We start from the raw sequence: 25,953 nt of genomic DNA on the forward strand, positions 1-25,953 counted from the left end.
TGGCCATTATCTGATCTCAGCACTTGGCTACACCAACCTACAATCTAGTCTGGTAGTGCTGTAGAGTCCAAAGGATCATGCTGTGATTGCACAGTACCTTTAAGTGTGGGGTGAAGAGGGAAAGGTAGGGAGATGGAAAGCAGGAAGGGAGAAAGATACAAAGGAAGAGTGAGAGAGAACAGAAGGTAGAGTAAAAATAAAGTCCAATTCCCTCTTAGCCCTCCGTGCTCTGCTCCATTATCTGGGATCCAGCTTGCAAGTACATTACACTGTGGCCTCCCTTAATATTTTCCTAAAAAATGGAAAATTGTGACAGACAGGTTCAAGAACTATGGTTTCACTCACATTCTAAGTTCTTGGATCTACTTCCTTCCTAACTCCTTCACTTTTCTGCACATTTGCATTTTATTCTTTCACTGGGTGTGGGTGTCACTGGCAAGGTTAACATTTGTTGCCCATCTCGAAGTGATGATCTGAACTGTGTGACTCGCTATGCCATTTCAGAGGGCAGTTAAGAGTTAACCACACTGGTGTAATCTGGAGTTACATGTAGGCCAGATCAGGGAAGGATGGCAGATTTCTTTCCCGAAGGACATTTTAAGGCAACTGATATAGAAACAGAAAATGCTGGAAACACTCAGGCCTAACAGCATCTGTGCAGCGAGAAACAGATTTAACGTTTTGAGTCGACATGCTCTTCTTCAGAGCTAAAGAGAAGTAGAAGTGTGATGCATTTCATACTGCTTGGGGGTGGGGTGCTTCGAGCTGGTGAAGCTAGATAGAAGGCCAGCGATAGGTGGGGGCTAAGGATAGATTGACAAAGATGTTATGGATGAAAAGACAAAGGAGGTGTTAATGGTAGTGGTAAAAGCTGATAATAGCATAGAAGTAAGAAAGCAGAATATGGTGCGTACAGACCTGCTGACAGCATTTTCTGTTTCTATTTCAGATTTCGAGCATCCGCAGTATTTTGCTTTCATCTTAAGACAACTGATGATAGTTTCACGGTCGCCATTACTGAGACAACTGGCTTTCTTTTCCAGATTTTATTCATTGAATTTAAATTCCACCAACTACTATGGTGAGATATGAACTGATGTTCCCAGAGCGTTAGCATCCATTATCTCCATTAGCCAGGGTCTCTGGATTACTCGTCCAGTGACATTACCACTGTGGCACCATCTCCCCATGAGAATATGTTACTCCCTAGCATTCCATTCCTCATGGGTGAAGGTGGAGACTGACACTGGGTGATATAGGCCTTGGGAAAGATTCAAAGGAGGGCTACCTAGCTTCAGAGAGTTATGGGGTTTTTTATGCTAGAAAAACAAACTTTGGAGTGATTTATTTGAATGGATAAATGGACCAGACTGCATCTGTGCAGACAAACTACTATAGCTAGATAGGTTAGGGATAATGAGACATTTTAAGCTGCATGTGGATTGGACTAAGTTAGATGTCAGGGGGCTTCTCTTTAAATAAAGGCCGGCTTGAGTGATGAGTGCGGATTCACTGTGGCAGTTCAAGTAGGAACTAGACGAGTATCTCGCTGTGGCCAATATCACTGCGTCTGGAAGGTTGCTGGATTTGCACTTCATAACTGCAATCTCCCGGAGCTAGTTTTTATCACCTCAGTGGGTCGGAGAGGAATTTTCCAGATTTTTCCTCCCTGAATTGTTGAGGGATTCTTACCAAGCTTTTGCCTCTCCTAGAAGGTTAGATGACTAAAAGTGGAAGTTTTACTGCACTACAATGGACCAACACAGGCTCAATGGATCAGCCCATTTTTCCCTGCATCTTTTTGTATATTTCGTGGTTCTCCATTCCACTCTATTTAATTATGGGTCCAGCTAAGATCAGGGAATTAAGGAGTGGGGGACCACAAGCACAAATTTAACCAGGATGTCAGTTCAATATCTAGGCTGATAGCCCATTTAGCACTGAGGGTGTGAAGCATTTTCAGAGGTGCCACTTGATTCAGACCTGTCTGACTGCTTTGGAGATTCAGTGAATGTTAAAGTCCCATGGCACTATTTTAAGACATGGTTGCTCTCCTGATGTCCTAACCAACATTCCTCCCTCAACGCACACCATCAAAAACAGCTCATTCCTTCCTCTCCCTGTTACTTGTAGGAGATTGCTGTGTGTAGAATGGCTACTGCATTAGCACAGATAGGAATGGACACTACACTTCAGAATATTTGTTTCTAAAACACCAGATGGAAGAACGTTTGATAAGCACAAGATTTTTTTCTTTCAAGGGTATTGTTCTGGCATTACCATGATTCCTCCCCATCGGGAACTGTGGAAAGCGTTTGATTCAACAGGAGATCCATTGCTAGCACGGATGTACAGAGGAGAATGAGAATATTCAGGAACATAGAGAAGGAAATTTAAAACCGGGTAGCTTGAAGTAACACTGGACCCTGGAAATAAACAAAAAGAAGAGTTAAGCTTCAAGTAGGCTTGGCAGCTTTCCTGTCCTCACCAATAACTCTAGCCTTCTCTAGAAATAGTGTACATCCAAGGCACAGAGTCTCTACATTCATCATTTGCCATTTTCTTTCCTTTATAAACTACCAAATTTTAATATTCAGTGGACACTTTTATGAGTCTGGTGGAATAGGAGAGAAAGCTGGGGTCTACTCATCTTCCTAATTTCCCATTTAGTACACAGTCAGAAGGAAAGAAGGGAAAGGGAAGAAGGGAGGGAGGAAAGAAAGAGGGAGAGAAATATAGAAGGAAGGAAGAAAAGAAGAAAGAAATAACTCATCTTTACATCCTGCCTTTAACGATCTTGGAACATCTCAAAGTGCTTCACAGAAAATAAGACATATTCTAAGATTAGTCATGATTATAATGTAGAAAATGTGGCAGACAATTTGTGAACAGCAAGAATCCACAAACAGCAAATCGTTAAATTACCAGATCATCATTTTTTCCAATGATAAAAGTAAAATTCTGCAGGTGCTGAAAATCTGAAGCAAAACAGAAAATGCTGGAAAAATTCAGCAGCATCTGTGGAGAGAGACATGGAGTTAACATTTCGAGTCTGTATGACTTCTTCAGAGCTAAAGAGAAGTAGAAATGTGATGGATTAAGAGAGAGTGAAGCAAGTAGAGCAAAATAGAAAGTCAAGGGATAGGTGGGAGCTAAGGAGAAATTTGACAAAGATGTCATGGACATAGGGAGTGTTAATGGTAGTGTTAAAAACTAAAGAAGGTGCTGATAGTGGCATAAAGGTAAGATAGCAGAACGTGTTAATAGCAGAGCAAGGGTCAACGCTCTGTGAAAGCACAACATAAAAACAAGTGACAAACAGCCCTGTGGGATGGGATGGGATGTTGGGGATGAAGGATAAAAAACATTTTTTTAAATGAACAAACAAATTAAAAATAAATAAATAAAAATAATTATAATTGTATTAAAAAAGGGGCGAAGGTGGGAGAGAGAGCTCATGGTCCAAAGTTGTTGAACTCAATGTATAAGGCTGTAAAGTGCCTAATTGGAAGATGAGGTTCTCTTCCTCCAGTTTGCATTGGCTTCATTTTTATTATTTATTTAATCATTCATTCATTCATTTTTAATTCTTTTTATCCTTTATCTCCAACACCCCACCCCCCCCCCACACACAGGGCTGTTTGTCATTTGTTTTTATGTTGTGCTTTCACAGAGCACTGACCCTTGCTCTGCTATTAATGCATTCTGCTATCTTACCTTTATGCCACTGTTAGCACCTGCTTTAGTCTTAAACGCTATCATTAATACTCTCTTGTCGCATGTCCATGATATCTTTGTCAAATTTCTCCCTGACCGTCTATTTTGCTCCACCATCTCTTAAACAGTATAAAATCCATCATATTTCTACTTCTCTTTAGTTCTGAAGAAGAGCCATATGGACTCGAAACATTAACTCTTGTTTTTCTCTCCACAGATGCTGCTAGGCCTGCTGAGTTTTTCCAGCATTTTTTATTTTTTTAGTGATGTTGGTTGAGGGATAAATATTGACCATGGTAGCAGTTGGACTTCTCTGTGCTACTTTAAGTATAGTCATGAGATTTTTTATGACCAGCTGAGTGGTCAGACGGAGCATCAGTTTAACATCTCATTGAAAAGATGGCACCTCCAACAGTGCAGCACTCTCTCAGTACTTCATTGATATTGTCAGCATGGATCATGTGCTCAGATCTTGGTGTGGGGCTAGATACAGAGTAAAGCTCCCTCTAAGTTGTCCCCATCAAACACTCCCAGGGCAGGTACAACACAGAGCTTTTTTTTATTCATTCGGGACGTGGACATTGCTGGTTAGGCCAGCGTTTATCATCCATACCTAATTGCCCTCGAGAAGGTGATGGTGAGCTGCCTTCTTGAACTGCAGCAGTGCATGTGATGTAGGTACACCGACAGTGCTGTCAAAGCGACAGAGAGGGAACAGCAGTATATTTCCAAGTCAGGCTGATGAGCGGCTTGGAGGGGAACTTGCAGGCTGTGTATTCTCATCTATCTGCTGCCCTTGTCCTTCTAGATGGTAGCAGTCTTGGATTTGGAAGGTACTGTCTAAGGAGGCTTGATAAGTTCCTACAGCTTGTAGATGGTACACACTGCTGCCACTGTGCATTGCTGTGGAAGGAGTGAATGTTGGTGGATGGGATGCCAATCAAACGGCTGCTTTGTCCTGGATGATGTCAAGCTTCTTGAGTGTTGTGGGAGTTGCACTCATCCAGACAAGTGGGAAGTATTCCATCACAATCCTGACTTGTGCCTTGTAGATAGTAGACAAGTTTTGGGGAGTCAGGTGGTGAGTTATTCGCCACACGATCCCTAGCCTCTGACCTGCTCTTGTAGTCACAGTGTTTATATGGCTAGTCCAGTTTAGCTTGTAATGCCCATGATGTTGGTGGTGGGGATTCAGTGATGGTAATGCCAATGAAAGTTAATGGTTAGATTCTCTCTTGTTGGAGATGGTCATTGCCTGGCACTTGTGTGGTGCAAATGTTACTTGCCACTTGTCAGCCCAAGCCTGGATATTGTCCAGGTCTTGCTCCATTTGGATGCTCCATTTGGACATGGACTGTTTCAATATCTGAGGTGTCGCGAATGGTGCTGAACATTGTGCAATCATCAGCAAACATTCTCACTTTTGACCTTCAGATGGAAGGAAGGTCATTGATGAAGCAGCTGAAGATGGTTGGGCCGAGGACACTCCCCTGAGGAACTCCTGCGCTCTCTCCACTGTCTCCATCAAACGCTCCCAGGGCAGGTACAGTATGTAAAACTCCTTCTACACTTCCTCTCAGTCCCTTAGCACCAGCCCATATGACACCCATTAGCCATCCTGTGAAATTTGTAAGTTCTGCTTGTTTTCCAAGTCCATAATACCACAACCGCGATTCAGATCCATGGTTCACTGTATAGAAAAATATGTAAGCTCTAACTTCAAGAGTACAGGGTATGAGCACAGGTACTAATCTGAACAGAGTACAATGCATTTAGGAGCTGTGATCTCTGAACTTACACAACAAACACGGTTTCAGAGATTAAGCATTTCTCTACATTACAACAGTGACCATGCCTGAAAGTGAGCCATTGGCTGTAAAGTGCCTTGTGACATTCTAACGTTGTGAAAATATAGAAATTAAATATGATACATATAAGTGCAAGTTCCCTCTTTCCTAAGATAAATTGTACATTCCAGCTTGGGTGAAAACTCCCAGTTACTGGTTTCTTTTAGCAACGTTACATAAACATGGACTCTAGATTCCAAAGATACCAGTTTACAGGCAGCCCACTCATTCCCAACTCCAATCAATTTATTCATGAGCTTACATCTGGAAGTCGGAGGATTTATATCCACAAAGCCAGGAGCAACGTGTAATAACCAGATAGCAAATGCTGCACATTGTACCAATGAGCAAGCTTATATGGAGGTGGCTACAGCACTAACAGCTTAAGCCACCAGACTTTTCTTTAATTCTGGGGCAGGGGAGGTCAAAGCTGGAGGATGATGGCAGAAGAACTGGAAGCAGAGATGGAAATGCAGGTAGTGAGGAAAATGGGGACACAGTCAACAAAGGCTTGGGCAATGATAGAGGCATGAAAGATTTTGAGGCCAGGCATAATGGGGAAGTGAGGGATGGAATGAGTGGGAGACCTAACATGGTCCTGAGGATGGGAAATTGGGAGAAGTGGGGAGCAGGATAAATGTGGTGCAGGCTAAAATCACCAGGGATGGGTAATCACTCAGTGCAAAGGCTGAATGAAGAAAATAGGGCGCAGGTTTCAGTGAGGAAGTCATCAGGGAGTCTAGGTGGCAGATAGTGAAGACCATGAAAAAGAGGCAGAAGAGGTGAAGGCAAAAAGTGTGTAAATATAGAGATGTAGCAAGAACAGAAAGGGGACAGATGGAACTGGTCCATTGCTAGTTGGAGAAGACTGAATAGGGAAATTGAGTGACCAGTGAACCAAAATGCCAATGGATTCATCAAGATGAGGTCTAGGTGGAGAAACAAAGGTACATAGGGCTTAGGAGCAGGAGTAGGCCATTCTGCTCTTCATGCTTGCTCTACCATTCAATAAGATCATGGCTGATCTGACTGTGGTCTCAATTCTACTTTTCTGTCTGCCCCCATAACCCTTGACTCTCTTGACAATCAAAGATCTATCTAACTCAGCCTTGAATGAATTCAATTCAATGAAACAGCCTCCACTGCTCTCTGGGGGACCTTGTTTGTAAAGGGATGGTTTTTCTAGAGAAATGGTCAGTGGTGGGAGGCTCATTGACAGTGCCAATGGGATGTGGAATGGAGAAAAAAGTTTATTCCCAGGGAGTAGATTGGAATGGCTACAAAAAGCAGTTTAGGCAATTAAGAGTTGATACTTTGAGGCAACAAGTGAACAGTGTAAGTGAACATAGCAGAGATTATGAAATTAGTCTAAGAGGCAGGAAAACTCTAATGCTCAGTGTGTGGAATTAAGACCATAAGACATAGGAGCAGAAATTAGGGCATTCGGCCCATCTAGTCTGTTCTGCCATTCAATCATGGCTGATAAATTTTTCAACCCCATTCTCCCGCTTTCTCCCCGTAACCTTTGATGCCCTTACCAATCAAGAACCTATCTATTTCGGTCTTAAATACACTCAATGACCTGGCCTCCACAGCCTTCTGTGGCAATGAATTCCATAGATTCACCACTCTCTGGCTAAAGAAGTTTCTCCTCATCTCTGTTCTAAAAGGTCTTCCCTTTACTCTGAGGCTCTGCCTAGGGTCTTGTCTCTCCTACTAATGAAAACATCTTCCCCACCTCCACTCTATCCAGGCCTTTCAGTATTCTGTAAGTTTCGGTCAGATCCCCCCTCATCCTTCTAAACTCCATCGAGTATAGACCCAGAGTTCATCAAACATTCCTCATATGTTAAGCCTTTCATTCCTGGGATCGTTCTCGTGAACCTCCTCTGGACCCTCTCCAGGGCCAGCACATCCTCCCTGAGAAACAGGGCCCAAAACTGCTCACAATATTCTAAATGTGGTCTGACCATAGCCTTACAAAGCCTCAGCAGCACATCCCTGCTTTTATATTCTAGTCCTCTCAAAATAAATGCCAGCATTGCATTTGCCTTCCTAACTACCAACTCAACCTTCAAGTTAACCTTAAGAGAATCCTGGACTAGGACTCCCAGGTCCCTTTGCACTCCAGATTTCTGAATTCTCTCACCATTTAGAAAATAGTCTATGCCTCTATTCTTCCTACCAAAGTGCATGACCTCACACTTCCCCACGTTGTATTCCATCTGCCACTTCTTTGCCCATTCTCCAAACCTGTCCAAATCCTTCTGCAGCCTCCCCGCCTCCTCAATACTACCTGTCCCTCCACCTATCTTTTTATCATATGCAAACTTAGCCGGGATGCCCTCAGTTCCTTCATCTAGATCATTAATGTATAAAGTGAAAAGTTGTGGTCCCAACACTGACCCCTGCGGAGCTCCACTAGTCACCAGCCGCCATGCTGAGAAGGACCCCCTTAGCCCCACTCTCTGCCTCCTGCCAGACAGCCAATCTTCTATCCATGCTAGTACCTTGCCTCTAACACCATGGGCTCTTATCTTACTGAGCAGCCTCCTTTGCAGCACCTTGTCAAAGGCCTTCTGGAAGTCCAAGTAGATAACATCCATTGGCTCTCCTTTGTCTAACCTACTCATTACCTCCTCAAAGAATTCTAACAGATTTGTCAGGCATGAATTCCCCTTGATGAAACCATGCTGACTTTGCCCTATTTTATCATGCACTTCCAAGTATTCTGAAATCTCATCCTTAATAATGGACTCTAAAACCTTACCAACAGCTGAGGTCAGGCTAATCGGCCTGTAATTTCCTGTCTTTTGCCTCACTTCCTTCTTAAACAGGGGGGGTTACATTAGGGATTTTCCAGTCCTCTGGGACCCTCCCTGACTCCATTGATTCCTGAAAGATCACCACCAACGCCTCCACTATCTCTTCAGCTATCTCCTGCAGAACTCTAGGGTGTAATCCATCTGGTCCAGGTGTTTTATCCACCTTCAGACCTTTCAGTTTTCCTAGCACCTTCTCCTTGGTAATGGCCACCATACTCACCTCTGCCCCCTCCCTGACTCTCTTGAACTTAGGGGATGTTACTCGTGTCTTCCACTGTGAAGACTGACACAAAGTGCCTATTTAGTTCCTCCGCCATTTCTTTGTTCCCCACTACTACTTCTCCAGTGTCATTTTCCAGCGGCCAAATGTCCACTTTTGCCTCTCTCTTACCTTTTATATATCTAAAAAAAACTCTTGCAATCTTCTTTTATATTACTGGCTAGTTTACCCTCATATTTAATCTTCTCCCTCCTTATTTCTTTTTTAGTTGTCCTCTGTTGGTCTTTGTAGGCTTCCCAATCCCCTAGTTTCCCACTACTCTTTGTCGCATTGTATGCTTTCTCTTTAGCTTTTATGCTGTCCCTGACTTCCCTTGTCAGCCATGGTTGCCTCGTCCTCCCTTCAGTCTGCTTCTTCTTCCTAGGGATGAATTTTTGCTGTGTCTCCCAAATTACTCCCAGAAACTCCTGCCATTGCTGTTCCACTGTCTTTCCTGCTAGGCTCATCTCCCAGTCAATTCTGGCCAGCTCCTTCCTCATGCCTCTCTCGTTGCCTTTATTCAACTGTAATACCATTACATCTAATTCCAGCTTTTTCCTCTCAAATTGCAGGGTAAATTCTACCATATTATGGTCACTTCCTCCTAAGGGTTCCTTCACCTTAAGCTCCCTTATCAAATCTGCCTCATTACACATCACTAAATCTAGAATTGCCTGTTCCCTACTGGGCTCTACCACAAGCTGCTCCAAAAAGCCATCTCATAGACATTCTACAAATTCCTTTTCTTGGGATCCACTACCAACCTGATTTTCCCAGTCTACCTGCATATTGAAATCCCCCATGATCACTGTAACCTTGCCTTCTTACACACCTTTTCTATCTCCTGGTGTATCTTGTGCCCCACATCCTGACTACTGTTTGGAGATCTGTACATAACTCCCATTATGGTTTTTTTACCTTTGCGGTTCCTCAACTCTGCCCACACAGATTCTACATCATCTGACCCTACGTCATTTCTTGCTATCAATTTCATTTCATTTCTTACTAACAAAGCAACCCCACCCCCTCTGCCAACCTGCTTATCTTTTCGATAGGATATATATCTTTGGATATTTAGCTCCTAGTCCTGATCCCCTTGCAGCCATGTCTCCCGATGCCCATCACATCATACCTGCTAATTTCAATCTGCGCCACAAGCTCATTTATCTTATTTCGTATACTGCGTGCATTCAGATACAACACCTTCAGTTCTGTATTTCCCGTCCCCTTTCTCATTGTCGTCCCTTTATCTGGTGTGCTTGAAGTTAGATTCCTAGCCCTTTCCAAACACTCTGTCCTATTTTGTGTTCTGAAGACTTTAATAGCCTCTCCTGGGCTTTCCTTTCTTTTCAGTTTTTTCATAATTTTCCATGAAGTTGAATCCACCTCCCCCCAACATGCTAACCTGCTGCTTTGTTTCCCATTAGTCATACTTCTTGGAGTCCCCCCCGCCCTTTCTAGTTTAAAGTTCTGTTGACCACCCTATTTACCCTTTTTGCTAGAACATTGGTCCCGGATCGGTTCAGGTAGAGACCATCCCAACGGTACAGATCTCTCCTGTTCCAATACTGATGCCAGTGCCCCACGAAATGGAACCCCTCTTTCCCGCACCACTCTTTTAGCCACATGTTTACTTCCCTTATTCTCGCATGCCTATGCCAATTTGCACGTGGCTCGAGTAGTAATCAGGAGATTATAACCATTGAATTAAACCATACACTCAGGTAGTCCCCAGGTTCTGAAATCTGAATTTCGTTTTATAGATGTCACATACCCTCTTGCGATCCGGCCCAGTTGCCAGTCTGGCTGTACAAACTGAAACAGTGGGTGTCTGGTTATTCAATTATGTGAGAGCGTGACCTTTTGTGCCCTGATATTTACTGGTGCACACTTTTCAGCAGGGATTCACTGGACAGAGGTCAGAAGCAGGGACCTTGGCTACTTCTTCTCTCTCTAGGCCATGATCTCCACTAACAACATGTGATCAACTAACAGAGCAGAGTCTGGACATCAAAATTGAAACCCTCTGGTCTGATTTGCTCATTGCCATGCCAGGAATTGGACTAATCAACTAAGCCCTTTGGGGATGGAAGTCACTGGACAGAGTTCACTTGAAAGTCAGAAAAGATTGATGTTTTTAGGACTTGGAGAAGGAACTGATAGGGTAGATAGAGAGAAACTTTTCCCATTGGTGGGATTGTCTAGGATAAGGGGACATAAGCTTACAGTCAGAGCCAGGTTTCTCAGAACAGAAGTCAGAAAACACTTCTTCATGCTACGGGTGATAGAAGTGAGGAATTCTCTCCCTCAAAAAGTAGTAGATCCTAGCTCAACTGTTAATTTTAAAACTAAGATTGATGGATTTTTGCTGTGGTGATACACTCCTTGATGTTCAAGTGTATCCAAGCTGTCAGTAATTTCATCATCTTCTGTGGGTCTTCCCTTGACTGAAGAGTCTGATGCAGGATCAGCATGTTTGTTCACAGAACTGGCAATTCATGTCATCATAGGTTCTGCTTGGGGGAGCTTCTGCAGCTGTGCCACCTCTGGCCTTCCTCTGGCCATGCTGGATGTTACGAGTTTGATGTAGATGGCCCTTGAAGCATACTGAACAAAATTTCAGTGCTTGCCTCAATATGGGCCGGTCAGCTTTCCCTAGAGAGATGGTCTACAAGGCAGAAGTTTGTAAGGCTCTTTTTTAGGGGTCCTTGTATCATTTGTACTGAACACCTTGATGTCAGTTCCCCATAAAAGATCTGCTTGGGGATCCTGTAATCGTCCATGTGGGAGAGACGGCCTACCCACTGAAGTTGAATTTTCTGGAGGGTGGTCTCCCAGCTGTTGAGCCCAGCACGATGAAGGACCTCATTGTTTGTGATTTTGTTCTGTCATCGAATGCTCATGATGGACCTCGGGTATCTTTGGTGGAAGCGTTCCAGAGCTTTGATGTAGTGCCTTTCACAGACCCAGGAATCCAGGCCATATGGTAAGGACAATGGTATGATAAGAGTTTGACTTTAGTCTTCAGCTTAATGCCATGCTGTTTCCAGACACGATCATGGAATTGGCTCTAGGCAGAACTTGCTTTCAAGATGCGTGCACTGATATCTTTACGAATAGTGGCATCACTATAGAGCACATTATCAAGGTGTGATACAGCCTTGAGACTGGTATCGTCAATGGTTATGCCTGCTGCTTCATGGTGTGTGCCTGGTGCTGCCTGAAAAACAGCCTTGGTCTTGGAGGCACTGTTTTGTGGACCAAAGCTTTGACAGCACTCAAACATTTGTTTGCCAAAGCCTGGAGGTTTTCTTCCCTTATTGTGATTTTTGATAGACAAGAATGTACAAGGATATGGAGCCAAGTTAGGACAAAGATCAGCCATGATAACTTTGAATGCCAGAACAAGTTAGAGGGGCTGAATAGTCTTCTACTGTTCCTATGTATTTTCAGGATCAGAGGTGTGAGCAGGAGCATGCCTGCTATGCCCAGCCTAGCCACCAGGAGATGTCAAACAACAGTGAGTACATTTAAATAGGAGCTGGAATATTGCAGAACACATAACTCAAGGAGATTCTCTTTCTGTTTAAAAACAGCGCTTGCTAAAAATTAAAATGCTTGACACGTGTCCAGGAAGCCAAAAGAGTTTACACGAGAGATGTGATCTCATTTATTCCATACAGGCTCTTCATCTCTATTTAATTTAATGACACAAAATTTCTTTCTTTATTTTTAATTCATTCATGCAATGTGGGGGTCGCTGGCTAGGCCAGCATTTATTGTTCATCTCTAAGTGTCCTTGAGAAGGTGGCAGTGCAATTAGGGATGTGCAATAAATGTTGGCTGAGCCAGCAACGCCCACATCCTATGAATGAATAAAAAATAACTAACCCAAATTCTTTGTTAACTCAACCATTTAATCACGCCCGTGTTCCAACAATATTTCTCTGTATGTGCATGCGCAAGATCTATGTGTTTCCAGCTCTGTTCTCTCCCTTGCCATCTCCACCACACCTTTTTAAAGCCACACAATGACTGTAACTGAGCTGTATCCCAGAGCATAACCACTTCCATGAGGAACTCAGCAACTCTGCTTGGTGCTCTCCACAACAGCACAGCTCAGCACCAGAATCAGTATAATCAGATAGGGAGGGTAAATGAGGAGAGTGCCCCATACCAAACCAGAGAGAGCAGGCAGTGCCTCATTCCAAACTAAGGATCAGAAGCAGTGACTAATAAAGTAAGCAGTAATATAGACACTAATACCATAGGCAGTGCCTGGTATAAATCCGGCAACACAAAGCCTTGGCCAGTACATAAGATACTACAGGTAATGCCCAGTATGATTAAAGCACTTGCTGTTGCACCTCCTCCTCAACAACAGACACACCTGCCACAAAACCAATTGGCATCAGATTCATTCTCAAGGATTCAGCTGGTGAGAATTCTTCCCTTTCACTATAATCAACTCAATGATGCCAAATGACAAACCTCAGAAGTTATTACTGGGTATTTCACTTTGTGTTATAGCCGTGACTCTGACACACTAACACAACAGTATCCAGGCAGTTTGTTTCCAGATTCTCAATGTGAATGATGCCCCATACACTAGCCCACAGAAGGCTCATGACACTCAAGAGATAAAGCTGCCCGTCAGGCATCCTCATGTTGAGTTCCTCCACCTAGTGGCTAACCAACAAAAACAGTGACATAGAAAGTTTCATTCGCACTGGGAACAGGCACCATCACATATTTTTGGTTTGAATAAAACCTCGCATCAGATTGAACAAGCCTAATATATGCTGCAATCTTGTTTTTTAAACTGGCTTTCAGCCACATAGAAAAAAACAGGGAAAAATGCTAATGCTGAAAACCTGGAATCAAAACAACAAATGCTGGATATAGACAGCAGGTAAATCAGAGAATCACAAAGCACAGGAGGCCCTTCAGCCCATTGTGCTTTCACTGGCTTTTTGAAAGATCTAAACGCTTATCCTACTTCTGCTCTTTTCCCATAGCTCTGAAAAATGTTACTCTTCCACTACTGATTCAATTCCCTTTTGAAAGTTACTACTGAATCTGTTTCCACGCTCTTTCAGACAGCACATTCCAGATGGACATATAAAATGAGAAAAGATGGGTCACATTTTGAGTGTAAACTTGGGAAAAGAGGGAAGTTCTTACCAAGTTTGGCTTCGACTGGATTGATCACGTGGGGCAAACTGTCCTCGTTTAGAGAAAAGCTCGATGATGTCTTATCGAAGCGTGGTGTTACACCCAGAACTGCGTAATAGAGTATCTATAAACAGAAAGCTAGTATCACTCAGAGTCATAGCCCCTTTAGCACAGACAGAGATTGGAATGGCAACGAATCAGTTATCAGGCCTCAACCAGAACTGATAAACGCCAAGAGTGTGCTCAGCTAAACATTCTGCACCTAAATCTATTTCTATCAGCAACCAGGACAGAAAACAGGAATCTGAGCTTTCCCCTCCTCATGAGAATGGGGCTGACTTCCACATGACAGTCAGATCAAAACTGAAATAGCATTGTGACAAAGCTGCAACCCTTCTAAGATACAGTCAATATTGTGGACAATTTTATCAATCTTTCTACAGGTTCAAGTCCTACTTGGGAAAGGGGTCCTTACCTTCTTGACAGGGGGATTATCAACATGTTTCACTAAGCTCCTTCACCTAATACAGCAAGTAATTAGGAAGGCAAATGGAATCTTAGCCTTTTCGCAAGGAGGATGGAGTATAAAAAAGTCTTGCTACAACTGTACAGGACCTTGATGAGACTGCACCTGGAGTACTGTGAACAGTTTTGGTCTCCTTACTTAAGAATATGCTTGCATTGAAAGCAGTTCAGAGAATGTTCACTAGGTTGAATCCTAAGTGAAAGGGTTGTCTTATGAGGAACAGTTAAGTATGTTGGGCCGACACTCACTGGCATCTAGAAGAATGAGCGGTAAACTTATTGAAACATAAGACTATGAGCGGGCTTGACAGGGTATATGCTGAGAAAATGATTCCCCTCATGAGGGAATCTAGAACAAGGAGTCACAGTTTGAAAATAAGCGATCTCCCATTTAACAAGACGAGGAGAAATTTCTTCTCTCAGAGGTTCGTTAGTCTTTGGAATTCTCTTCCAGAGAGAACAGTGGAGGCTGGATCATTGAATATGTTCAAGGCTGAGGTAAACAGCCTTCTCCTGTTCCTATTTCTTATGATTTTAATAAACTGATATATATATTCAAAGTACAATGGGTCAATACTGAGGGAGTGCAACACTGTCGGAGGGTCAGCACTGAGGGAGTGCTACACTATCAGAGGGTCAGTACTGAGGGAGCGCTACACTGTCAGAGGGTCAGCACTGAGGGAGCGCTGCACTGTCGGAGGGTCAGTACTGAGGGAGCACCACACTGTCAGAGGGTCAGAACTGAGGGAGTGCTGCATAGTTGGAGGGTCAGTACTGAGGGAGTGCCGCACTGTAGGAGGGCAGTGCTGAAGGAGTGCTGCACTGTCCGAGGTCTAAAGTCTTTCGGGTGAGAAGTTAATTTACATCCCTTCTGAAAGATCCCATGGGATTACTTTAAAGAGCAGGGCACTTCCCCTGGTGTCTCAGCCCGGCCAATATGTATCCCTCAATCAACATCTAAAACAGATAATCTGGTTACCTATCTCAATGCTGTTTATGGGAGCTTGCTGCATGCAAATTGGCTGCAGCTTTTCACTACAACAGTGAATGCACTTCATGAGTATTTATACGGCAGTAAAACATTTTGGGATTACCTGAGGTTATGAAAGGCACTACATAAGTCTTTTACTCCTGTTGATTTGCTTTGTCTCCTCCTCCACTTGTTTCACCTTTAATGGTGTCTTGGACTAGGGGCCCCCTCACTCTATCCAGTTTTCTCAGTATAAAAGGCAATCTTGCCAACTCAATCCTACCTGGGAGTCCACGGAAAAGTTAGCAATGAATGACAGCTTGTCCAAGAAAGGTTGCACGTAATTATTCACAGCTCGTTCAATATTCCAGCAAACATCATGGGATTTGGGATCAGGATTCAACAAACTGAAGGTGATTTCATATCCTGCATGGAGAGTGAAAAAAAAATAGAAATTCACCAAGACAAACCAATTTGCATCATTGAAGCAAACACTGATTGTGGTGTGATTGTTACTTAATGCTACTTTATGTACTGGTTATTAATGTTGGTCTATGTACTAATTATTTAATATATAGAACATGGCATCATTGCCAGGCTGCCAGCCCCAACTTTCTAATAGATGGGGACAGAGCAACTCCCTCAGCTAAAGTCAACACACATGTGAGGAGGATGTTATTTCCAGAATGTTCCTCTACACCCAGTTTTGAAATAAATATGAAAAATTTAAGCTGCAAAATATCTGCAATGCTCACTACCATCAGCTATGAGCATTTAGTGTGATCAGAGATTGAGGGTACAGGGCCAGGCATATCGTGTGGAGTTCCAGTGTGCGCAGTTACATCTGAGTGATTGTTACTGAGGGTGGCATATACACTGTCTCATACTGAGGACTGGATCATCTGTGCCATAGCAACAAGGATCCCATTGATCGGTAACAAAGAGGATAACAGTAGATGCAAAGATAGCAGCCCAGATCCAATATGATATCCAACAGCAGATATCTAATAACTTTGGGTTATATTAGAAATTGGGATATATCAAGGGGAAATATCAACCAAGGCTCCTGCTCCTGATTGCTACCTGGGTAGTCCTGCAGCAAAGTGAGAGAGAAAATCTGGAATGAAAAGCTAGTCTCAGTAATAGTGATCATGAAACCATGGTCGATCGTTGTAAAAGCATATCTGGTCCACTAACGTCCTTTAGGGAAGGAAATCTGCTGTCTTTACCTGTTCTGGCCTATGCATCACTCCAGACCCATAGCAATGTGGTCGACACTTAAATCCCTCCTAAATGGTCTAACAGCCACTCAATTGTATCATACTGCTACCGAATCAAAAAGGAATGAAGCCGGATGGACCACCTGACATTGACCTAGATACTGGAAACAACAACAGTACATCCAGTCTGTCAATCCATAGAAAAGTTACAGCACAGAAGGAGGCTTCATGCCAGCCCGAGGACACCTCGGTGCCCTCTCTAATCCCACTTTCCTGCACCCGGCCCATAGCCCTGCAGTTTACAGCACTTAAGGTGCAGATCCAGGTACTTTTTAAAAGAGTTCAGAGTTTCTACCTCTACCACCAACATGGGCAGCGAATTCCAGACACCCACTACCCTCTGCGTAAAAAAGTTCTTCCTGCAAATCCTGCAAAGCCCTCCTTACTAACATAGAACCATAGAAAACTTATGTCACAGGAAGAGGTCATTCAGCTCATCATGTCTGTGCTGTCCAAAGGGAACAAAAAAACTAGCTGCTCATTCTATTCACACCTTCCAGCACCTGGTCTGTAGCCTTGCAGGTTATACCACTTCAGATCCACATGCCTTTTAAATGAGTTGAGGGTTTCTGCCTCCACCACTAAACCAGGCAGCAAATTCCAAACATCCACCACCCTCTGGATAAAGAAGATTTTCCTCATGTCCCCACTAATCCTTCTACCAATCACCTTAAATCTGTGCGTCTGGTAATTGTCCTCTCTGCTAGGGGGAAACAGGTCTTTCCTGTCTAACCTATCTAGGCCCCTCATAATTTTGTACACCTCAATTAGCTCACCTGTCTCCCCAATTCTAAGAAAAATAACCTTAGCCTATGCAATCTCTCCTCATAGTTACAATTTTCAAGTCTTGGCAGCATTCTTGCAAATTTCCTCTGTACTCTCTCCAGAGCAATTATGTCCTTTTTATAATGTGGCCACGAGAACTGTACACAAAATTCCGGCTGTTGCCTAACCAGTGTTTTATACAGTTCCACCATTACATCTCTGTATTCAATACCTTGCCTAATAAAGGAAAGCATTTCATATGCTTTCTTCACCATTTTATCCACCTGTCCTGCCACCTTCAGGGACTTGCTGGACATACACTCCAAGGTCTCTCACTTCCTCTACCCCTCCCAATATCCTCTTGTTTATTGTGAATTCTCTTGCTTTATTTGTCTTCCCCAAATGCATTACCTCACACTTCTCTGAATTGAATTCATCTGCCAAACCACTGGTATAACTCTGGAGACAACAGTTATCCTCTTCACTATCAACTACACAGCCAATTTTCATGTCATCTGAAAACTTCCCAGTCATGTCTCCCACCTTGAAGTCCAAATTATTAATATATACAACAAATAGCAAAGGCCCCAACACTAAGCCCTGTGGAACGCTACTGGAAACCAGTTTCCATTCGCACAAACATCCACTGACCATGTTTTTGGACAACTGAGACAATTTTGGATCCAACTTGCCACATTCCCCTGTATCCCATGGGCTTTTACTTTTCTGACCAGTCTGCCAAGTGGGCCCTTGTCAAATGCCTTAGATTAAATTTCCGAAGGCTAAATCTAGAGTTGCGGCTGGGCTTGTTACATGGTGGCTAAAAAATTTCTCTTGAATGCAATTAAAGAATTTTGTATCCTCTGTGCTTTTCACACTGTTCATATCCCAGTTGATATTAGAGTATTTGAAGTCCCCAAATATTGTTGCCCAATTGTTTTGCACTCAGAAATTTTCCTATATATTTGCTCTTCTATCTTCTTTTCACTATTTGGGGGTCTATAGCATACTCCTAACAATGTGTAACATCTGGGGTCTTCTTATGTCAAAATTGGGAGAGCTATCCCACAGACTAGTCAAGCAACAGCCTAACATAGTCACATTTACAAATCATACCTTACAGACAATGCCCCCGACACTACCATCACCAACCCTGGGTTTTCCCTGACCCATTGCAGGACAGACGCAGCAGAGGTGGCAGCACAGTGGTATACAGTTGGGAGTAGTCCTGGGAGTTCTCAACATTGACTCCGGATCCCATGAAGTCTCACGGCATCAGGTCAAACACGGGCAAGGAAACTTCCTGTTGGTTACCAGCTACCAAACCCCTCAGCTGATAAATCAGTACATCTACATGTTGAACACCATCGTGCAAAACGGGACAGGTTTCGAACACATGTAGCTGCTCAAAACTGGGCATCCATGAGGCACCATGGGCCATTAGCAGTATCAGGATTGTATATAACTACAATCTGCAATCTCATGGCCTGGCATATCTCCCAATTTACCATTACCATCAAGCCAGAGGATCAACCTTGATTCACTGAAGAGCGCAGGAGGGCATGCCAGGAGCAGCACCAGGCATACCTAAAAATGAAGTGTCAACCTGGTGAAGCTGCAACAAAGACTACTTACGTGTCGAACGGCAGAAGCAGCATGCAATAGATAGAGCTAAGTGATCCCACAGCCACAGATCAGATCTAAACTCTGCAGTCCTGCCATATCTGGTCGTGAAAGGTGATGAAGAATGAAACGTGTAACAGTAGGAGGATTCTCCACAAATATCCCCATCCCCAATGATGGGAGAGCCCAGTATATCATTGCAAAAGACAAGGCTGAAGCAATTGCAACCACCTTCAGCCAGAAGTATCAAGTGGATGATCCCTCTCGGCCTCCTACTTCGGTCCCCAGCATCACAGATATTGGTCTTCAGCCAATTTGAATCACTCCATGTAATATCGAGAAACGGCTGAAGACACGGGATACTGCTAAGGCTTTGGCCTCTAACAACATTCTGGCAATAGTACTGAAGACTTATGCTTCAGAACTAGCTGCACCCTAGCCAAGCTCTTCCACTACAGCTACAACACTATAGAAAATTGTCAAGGACAAAACTGTCCACAAACAGCAGGACAAATCCAACAGGGTCAATTACTGCCCCATTTGTCTACTCTCGTTCATCAGCAAAGTGGTGCAGGAGGCCGTTGACAGCGCGATCAAGCAGCCCTTACTCATAAAGAACCTGCTCACTGACGCTCAGTTTAAGTTCTACCAGGCACACTCAGCTCCTGACCTCATTACAGTCATCGTCCAAGCGTGGACAGAAGAGCTGAACTCAAGAAGGGAGGTGAGAGTGACTGCCCTTGACATGAAGGCAGCCTTTGACTGAGGGTGGCATCAAGGAGCCCTAGCAAAACTGGAGTCAATGGGAATCAGGGGGAAAACTCTCTGCTGGTTGGAGTCATGCCTAGCACATAGGAAGATGGTTGTAATTGTTGGAGGTCAATCATCTCAGTCCTGGACATCACTGCAGGAATTCTTTAGGGTCGTGTCCTAGACTTAATCATCTTCATCAATGACCTACCCTCCATCATAAGGTCAGAAGTGGGGATGTCTGCTGATGATTGCACAATGTTTAACAATATTCGTGACTCCTCAGACACTGAAGCAGTCTGCGTCCATATGCTGCAAGACCGGGACAATATCCAGGCTTGGGTTGGTAAGTGGCAAATTACATATGCACCAAGCAAGTGCCAGGCAATGAGCACCTCCAACAAAAGAGAATCTAACCACCCAACCCCTTAACATTCAATAGCATTACCATCACTGCATCCCCCACTATCAACATCCTGGGGGTTACCATTGACCAGAAACTGAACTGGACGAGCCATATAAATACTGTGGCTACAAGAGCAGGTCAGAGGCTGACAATTCTGCAACGACTAAATCACCTCTAGACTCCCCCAAGCCTGTCCGCCGTCTACAAAGCACAAGTCAAGAGTGTGATGGAATACTCTCCACTTGCCTGGATGAGTGCAACTGCAACAACACTCATGAAGCTGGACACTGTCCAGGACAAAGTAGCCTGCTTGATTGGCACCCCATCCACCACCTTCAACATTCACTGCCCCCACCACCAACGCACAGTGGAAGCAGTGTTTCAAATCTACAAGATGCACAGCAGCAACTCACCAAAGCTCCTTCAACAGCATCTTCCAAACCTGCAACGTCTACCCCATCGAAGGAGAAGGGCAGCAGATGCATGGGAACACCATCATCTGCAAGTTTCCCTCCAAGCCACACACCATCCTTACCTGGAACTATATCGACGTTCCTTTACTGTTGTTAGGTCAAAATCCTGGAATTCCCTTCCTAACAGCACTGACGGTATACCTATACCACATGGACTGCAGTGGTTCAAGAAGGTGGCGCACCACTACCTTCTCAAGGGCAATTAGGGATGGACAACAAATGCTGGCCTAGCCAGCGACACCCACATCCCATGAAAGAATAAAAAAAAAATCTTAAAAAGCAAACTGTTGGGTGAGGATAAGTTCAGGGTCAGGCTTGGCTGTGATAGTTCCCAGGCTAAGTGCTTGCTAAGACGTTGGAGGCAATTTTAACCCAATGCACCTATCATTAAATTGACCGGATCAGGTGTGATACTGGTTTTACAATCTGTCCAGTTTTACTCTTCGTTGAAATCACTGAAGAGTGATATTGAGCAGGGTGGGTGTCCTACATTCCAGCCCATCCCACAGTTAGCCCACCTTGTAAGCTCGGTTAAAATTGCCCCTGTTCTATCTAGTCTCAGACATAAAGAACGGGCCCTCAGGTAGACACTCAAGTGTGGTCATCACAGTGAAATCATCTCCCAGTGCAGTCCACACCTTCAGGAGAGATAGGCAGAAAACTGGAACACCTAATAACAGAAAGAGGGAAATTCTTACCGAGACTGGATTTAAAAGCTGTCATGCTGTCTCTGAAGGTGTCAGTGCCAAACATTCCCGAGGGAACGCGACTAGACAATGCGGCGACCACCATGTCATCAGTGAAGGACATTGTTTGCAGGATCTCTTCCACATTGTCGTCAATGTCCTGAAGTACATCCTCCACACTATGTGATCTGGTCACTGGAGAGCGCAGAAAGGCAGCCCTGTGTTTCCCAATGAAAACAGTGACCTCCTGTGGCAGAAGCTGGGAATCAGCGGGCACAATATAGATCACCACTGAACCTGCCAGGCTTTCGTAAACCTGGGATAGTGTGACAACCGCCACTGAAAATAGAAGAGAAAGGGAGTTAGATTAAATCGGCAACCTCTCCTTTAAAAACAAGGGGCTCAGTTGGCAAAAGGCTTTTTGAAACAGAGCTCTACAGACAAGGAAGGCATCAGTTTCAATAATAAAAACAAAGTGCTTGAAAAACTCAACAGGTCTGACAGCATCTGTGGAGAGAGAAACAGGGTGAATATTTTGAGTCCAATATGACTCTTCTTTGGAACACTTCTTCTTGGTATAGCCTAAGAAGGTACCGCCTTCAATGGTGGGGCAATGGGAAAGAGCATTGCACATGAGCTAGAATCAGAGCAATGGAGGGTATGAAAGTTTGTAGAGATTACAGTGATATAGAGGGATGAGACCAGGAAGGGATTTTAACAACAAGTACTCCCATTTATATAGCTCCAAGAAACTTCACAGGATGAAAGTTTTAAATTTGAGGCTGTGGGAACTGGGAGCCAAAGTAGGTCAGCATGCACAAGGTTGATGAGCGAGAAGTGAGAGACAGGATACAGTCAACAGTTTTGAATTAGGTTTATGGAGGGTGGAGGATAAATCAGCCAGGAGAACACTGGAATAGTTCAGCCTGGAGATGTAAAGGCATGGATGGAAGTTTCGTAAACAGATGGGCTGAAACAGGAGTGGAGACGGATAATGCGATGGAGGTGGAAGCAGACATTCTTGAGACAAGATATTTTATTTTGATTTTCTACATTATTCGACAAAAACTTACATTTATATAGCATATTTAACGTAAAAAAAATCCAAAGGTACTTGAAAAGAGCAATAGCAATGAAACCATTTGCAACATTTAGATACCAAGCTGGGCTGGTGATTGGAACCTGAGAAGGAGCTCAGACTGGAGGGAACTGGTAATCGGAAGTAGAAAAGTAGTAAGGGAAATTAGAAGGCAGACGAAGCAAAGGCAAGCATCAAATGGGGTCAGAATGCAGAATAATGTTTAAAGACAATGCTAAGGGTACTCTATCTGAATGCATGCAGCATTCGCATTAAGGTAGATGATTTAAAGGCACAAATAGAGGTAAATGGGTATGATTTGATTGCCATTACCGAGATGTGCTAACATGGTGACTGAGAATGGGAACTGAAGATTCAAGGATATTCAGCTTTTAGGAAGGATAGGCAAAAATGAAAAAGAGGTGGGATAGCACTGTGAATAAGGGACAAGGTCAGTACGTTAGTGATAGAGGATATTAGATCGAAGGATCAAAATGTAGAATAAATTTAAGTGGAGCTAAGAAACAGCAAGGTTCAGCAAACATTGGTGGGAGTTGTTTAAAGCCCACCAAACTGTAGTGGTAACATAGGGCACAGTTTAAATCAGGAAATTAGAGCTGCATGTAACATGGGTAATACAGTAATAATGGACAACTGCAATTTACAAACAGGCTGGGTAAACCTATTTAGCATTAATGCTGTGGAGAATTAATTCCCGGAGTGTATACAAAATGGATTTCTCAAGCGTGTGTGAAATGGATTTCTGGAGCAGTACATTGGAAAAACAAACAATGGGTTGGGCTAATTTAGATTATTTATGGTATTCATAGGCATGTAAAAAGTAAAAGGGTGATAAAAGGAGGAGTAGGGCCACTTAGGTACCGAAAAGGGGATTTACGCTTGGAGGCAGGGGGCATGGCTGAGAAGGAAACTCTGTCACGAGGAGGGTTCAAAATTGATAAGGACATGGTATTGGATAAACTGTTGGTACTTAAAAGTTGACAAGGCACCTGGACCGAATGACTTGCATCCAAGGATACTAAAGGAAGAGAGAGTGAAAACTGCAGGGGCACTGGCCACAATCTATCAGTCTTCTCCAGACTCGGGGGAGGTGCCACAGGACTGGAGAATTTCAAACATTACGCCCTTGTTCAAAAAGGTTTATAACAATAAGCCCAGCAATTACAGACCAATCAGTTTAACTTCAGTGGTGGGCAAGCTTCTAGAAGCAATTATTCAGGATGGAATTAATAGTCACATGGAAAAATCTGAGTTGATTAGGAAGAGCCAGCATGGATTTCTTAAGCGAAAATCATGTTTAACTAATTTGGAGTTTTTTGAAGAGGGTGACAGAGAGCTTTGATGAGGTTAATGCTGTTGATATGGTGTACATGGACTTCCAAAAGGCATTCGATACAGTACCACACAACAGATTTGTAAGAAAAGTTATTGCTCCTAGAATAAAAGGGGTAGTAGCAACGTGGATACAAAATTGGATATTTCTAGGGCTGATGGAAGGTTTGCAGTGGCGTTCACATTCCCCAGAGGTTGGTATTGGGACCCTTAACTTTTCCTGATACAGAGTAATGATCTAGAACTTGGTGTGCAGGGGACAATTTCAAAATTTTCAGATGATACAAAACTTGGAAGCATTGTAAACTGTGAGGAAAACAATGTAGAGCTTCAAAAGGACAAAGACAAGTTGGTGGAGTGGGCAGATAGATGGCAGATGAAGTTCAATGCAGGGAAGTGTAAGGTGATTCATTTTGATAGGAAGAACATGGAGAGATGATATAAAATAAAGGGTACAGCTCTAAAGGGTGTGCAGGAACAGAGGGACCTGGGTGCATATGTGCATAAGTCATTGAAGGTGGCAGGACAAGTGGAGAGAGCAGTTAATAAAGCATACAGTATCCTAGGCTTTATTAATAGGGACATAGAGTACAAGAACAAGGGGGTTATGCTGAACTTGTACAAGACACTAGTTAGGCTTCAGCTGAAGTATTGTGTACAGTTCTGGGCAGCACACTTTAGGAAGGATATGAACGCATTAGAGAGTGCAGAAGGGGTTTACAAAAATGGTTCCAGGGATGAGAAACTGCAGTTATGAAGACAGATTGGAGAGGTTAGGACTGTTCTCCTAGACAGGCAAAGGCTAAGAGGAGGTTTGATAGAGTGTTCAAAATCATGAGGGAGTTGGACAGAGTAGATAGGGAGAAATTGTTCCCGTTCATAAAAGGATCGGGAATGAGAGAGTACAGATTTAAAGTAATTTGTAAAAGAAGCAAATGGGATGTGAGGAAAAACTTTTTCACACAGTGAATGGTTTGTGTCTGGAATGCACTGCCTGGAAGTGTGGTGGAGGCACGTTCAATCAATGCATTCGAGAGGGCATTAGATGACTATTTATGTAGAAACAATGTGCAGAGTTACAGGGAAAAGGCAGGAGAATGGCACTGAGTCATAATGCTCATTCAGAGAGCAGGTACAGACACGATGGGCTGAATGGCCTCCTTCTGCATGGTAACAAATCTGTGAAGTATTACAAGGTCTACAACAAATATACATTCTTCTAAGACACAAAAAGCCAACAGGAAAGGTGAATCAACCATGGCTAACAAAAGAAGTTAAAAATTGCATTAAATCAAAGGAATTGGCTTACAAGTGAACTCCAACTTCCTGTATGAAAAACAGAAGGTTCCTTTATCCCTTACTCCCACCAGAGGGCAATACATCCCGGACTTAGCACATCCTACTCTCAGGTTTTATATTACAATTCTTTTTTACCTAAAATGTCCTTTTCACAGAAAAAGCATATACATTAAACACAAACATCACATCTCCTCACCCTTTAGACAGGCAGTTTTCAGATTCGCTTTGGTCTAGAGGAGAGTGTTGGCAAAGGTATCTCAATTTTTTTTGCTTAGAAATGGAAGGTTCTGCTGTTCCACTTGTCTCTGTTCAGGTTCAACAGTTGCAGCTATAGGTGCCACAGGTTTGTCAGCTGAATCAAGTTGGGTTGCACCCACTGGAGCAGATGTTTCCCAGAAATCTTCCACTGTGCCTGGAGATCCCTGGAAATTTGGTTCCTCGGTTTGGCTTCTCTAATTTGGTCAATGTGTCTCTTCCAGATTCCTCAGGAAGATTGAACACCATAGATCAGTGGTCCTCAACGCTTGATGCATCTTCCCAGGAGCCACTTTGGTATCCCACAGTAATTTCGGACCCAAAAAGGCTGATTTAGATTAAACTCACAAGCTAATTTCTTGTGTCATATGATCTTTTCTGATCAAGTTGCCTTGAACCAATCTTTCCTTTCAAATCCAGCACAGCAAATCCAAACATCAGCTCAGCAGGAGATAGGCCTGTTGTTGAATGTGGAATGTTATGATGAAAAAGTTCTTCAGCTTCAACTTCCAGTCTGCTTGCGTCCTCCCCTTCAATATGGCCGTTTTGAATGTCTGGATAAAGCGGTCCGCCACTATTTGAGGATGGGTGGCAAGGTGAGATGAGAATCTGCTTGATCCCATTGTTTTTCAGGAATGTTTGAAATTCACATGATGTGAACTGTGTG

The 25,953-nt window shown here is 43.4% G+C and overlaps 1 protein-coding gene across 1 annotated transcript in view; it reads right to left on the reverse strand.

Moving 5' to 3' along the window:
• pigs (phosphatidylinositol glycan anchor biosynthesis, class S) overlaps window positions 1–25,953 on the reverse strand; it is a 58,410-nt gene that overhangs the window by 15,403 nt on the left and 17,054 nt on the right. Inside the window, exons 5-8 of the mRNA XM_041198096.1 lie at window positions 21,314–21,640; window positions 15,602–15,744; window positions 13,833–13,947; window positions 2,281–2,426 (exon numbers count right to left, since the gene is read on the reverse strand). Of these exons, the coding sequence (XP_041054030.1) occupies window positions 2,281–2,426; window positions 13,833–13,947; window positions 15,602–15,744; window positions 21,314–21,640 (731 nt within the window). The remainder of the gene's footprint in view (window positions 1–2,280; window positions 2,427–13,832; window positions 13,948–15,601; window positions 15,745–21,313; window positions 21,641–25,953) is intronic.

The sequence above is a fragment of the Carcharodon carcharias genome, chromosome 10, assembly GCF_017639515.1.
Source record: "Carcharodon carcharias isolate sCarCar2 chromosome 10, sCarCar2.pri, whole genome shotgun sequence".
NCBI lineage: Eukaryota > Metazoa > Chordata > Chondrichthyes > Lamniformes > Lamnidae > Carcharodon > Carcharodon carcharias.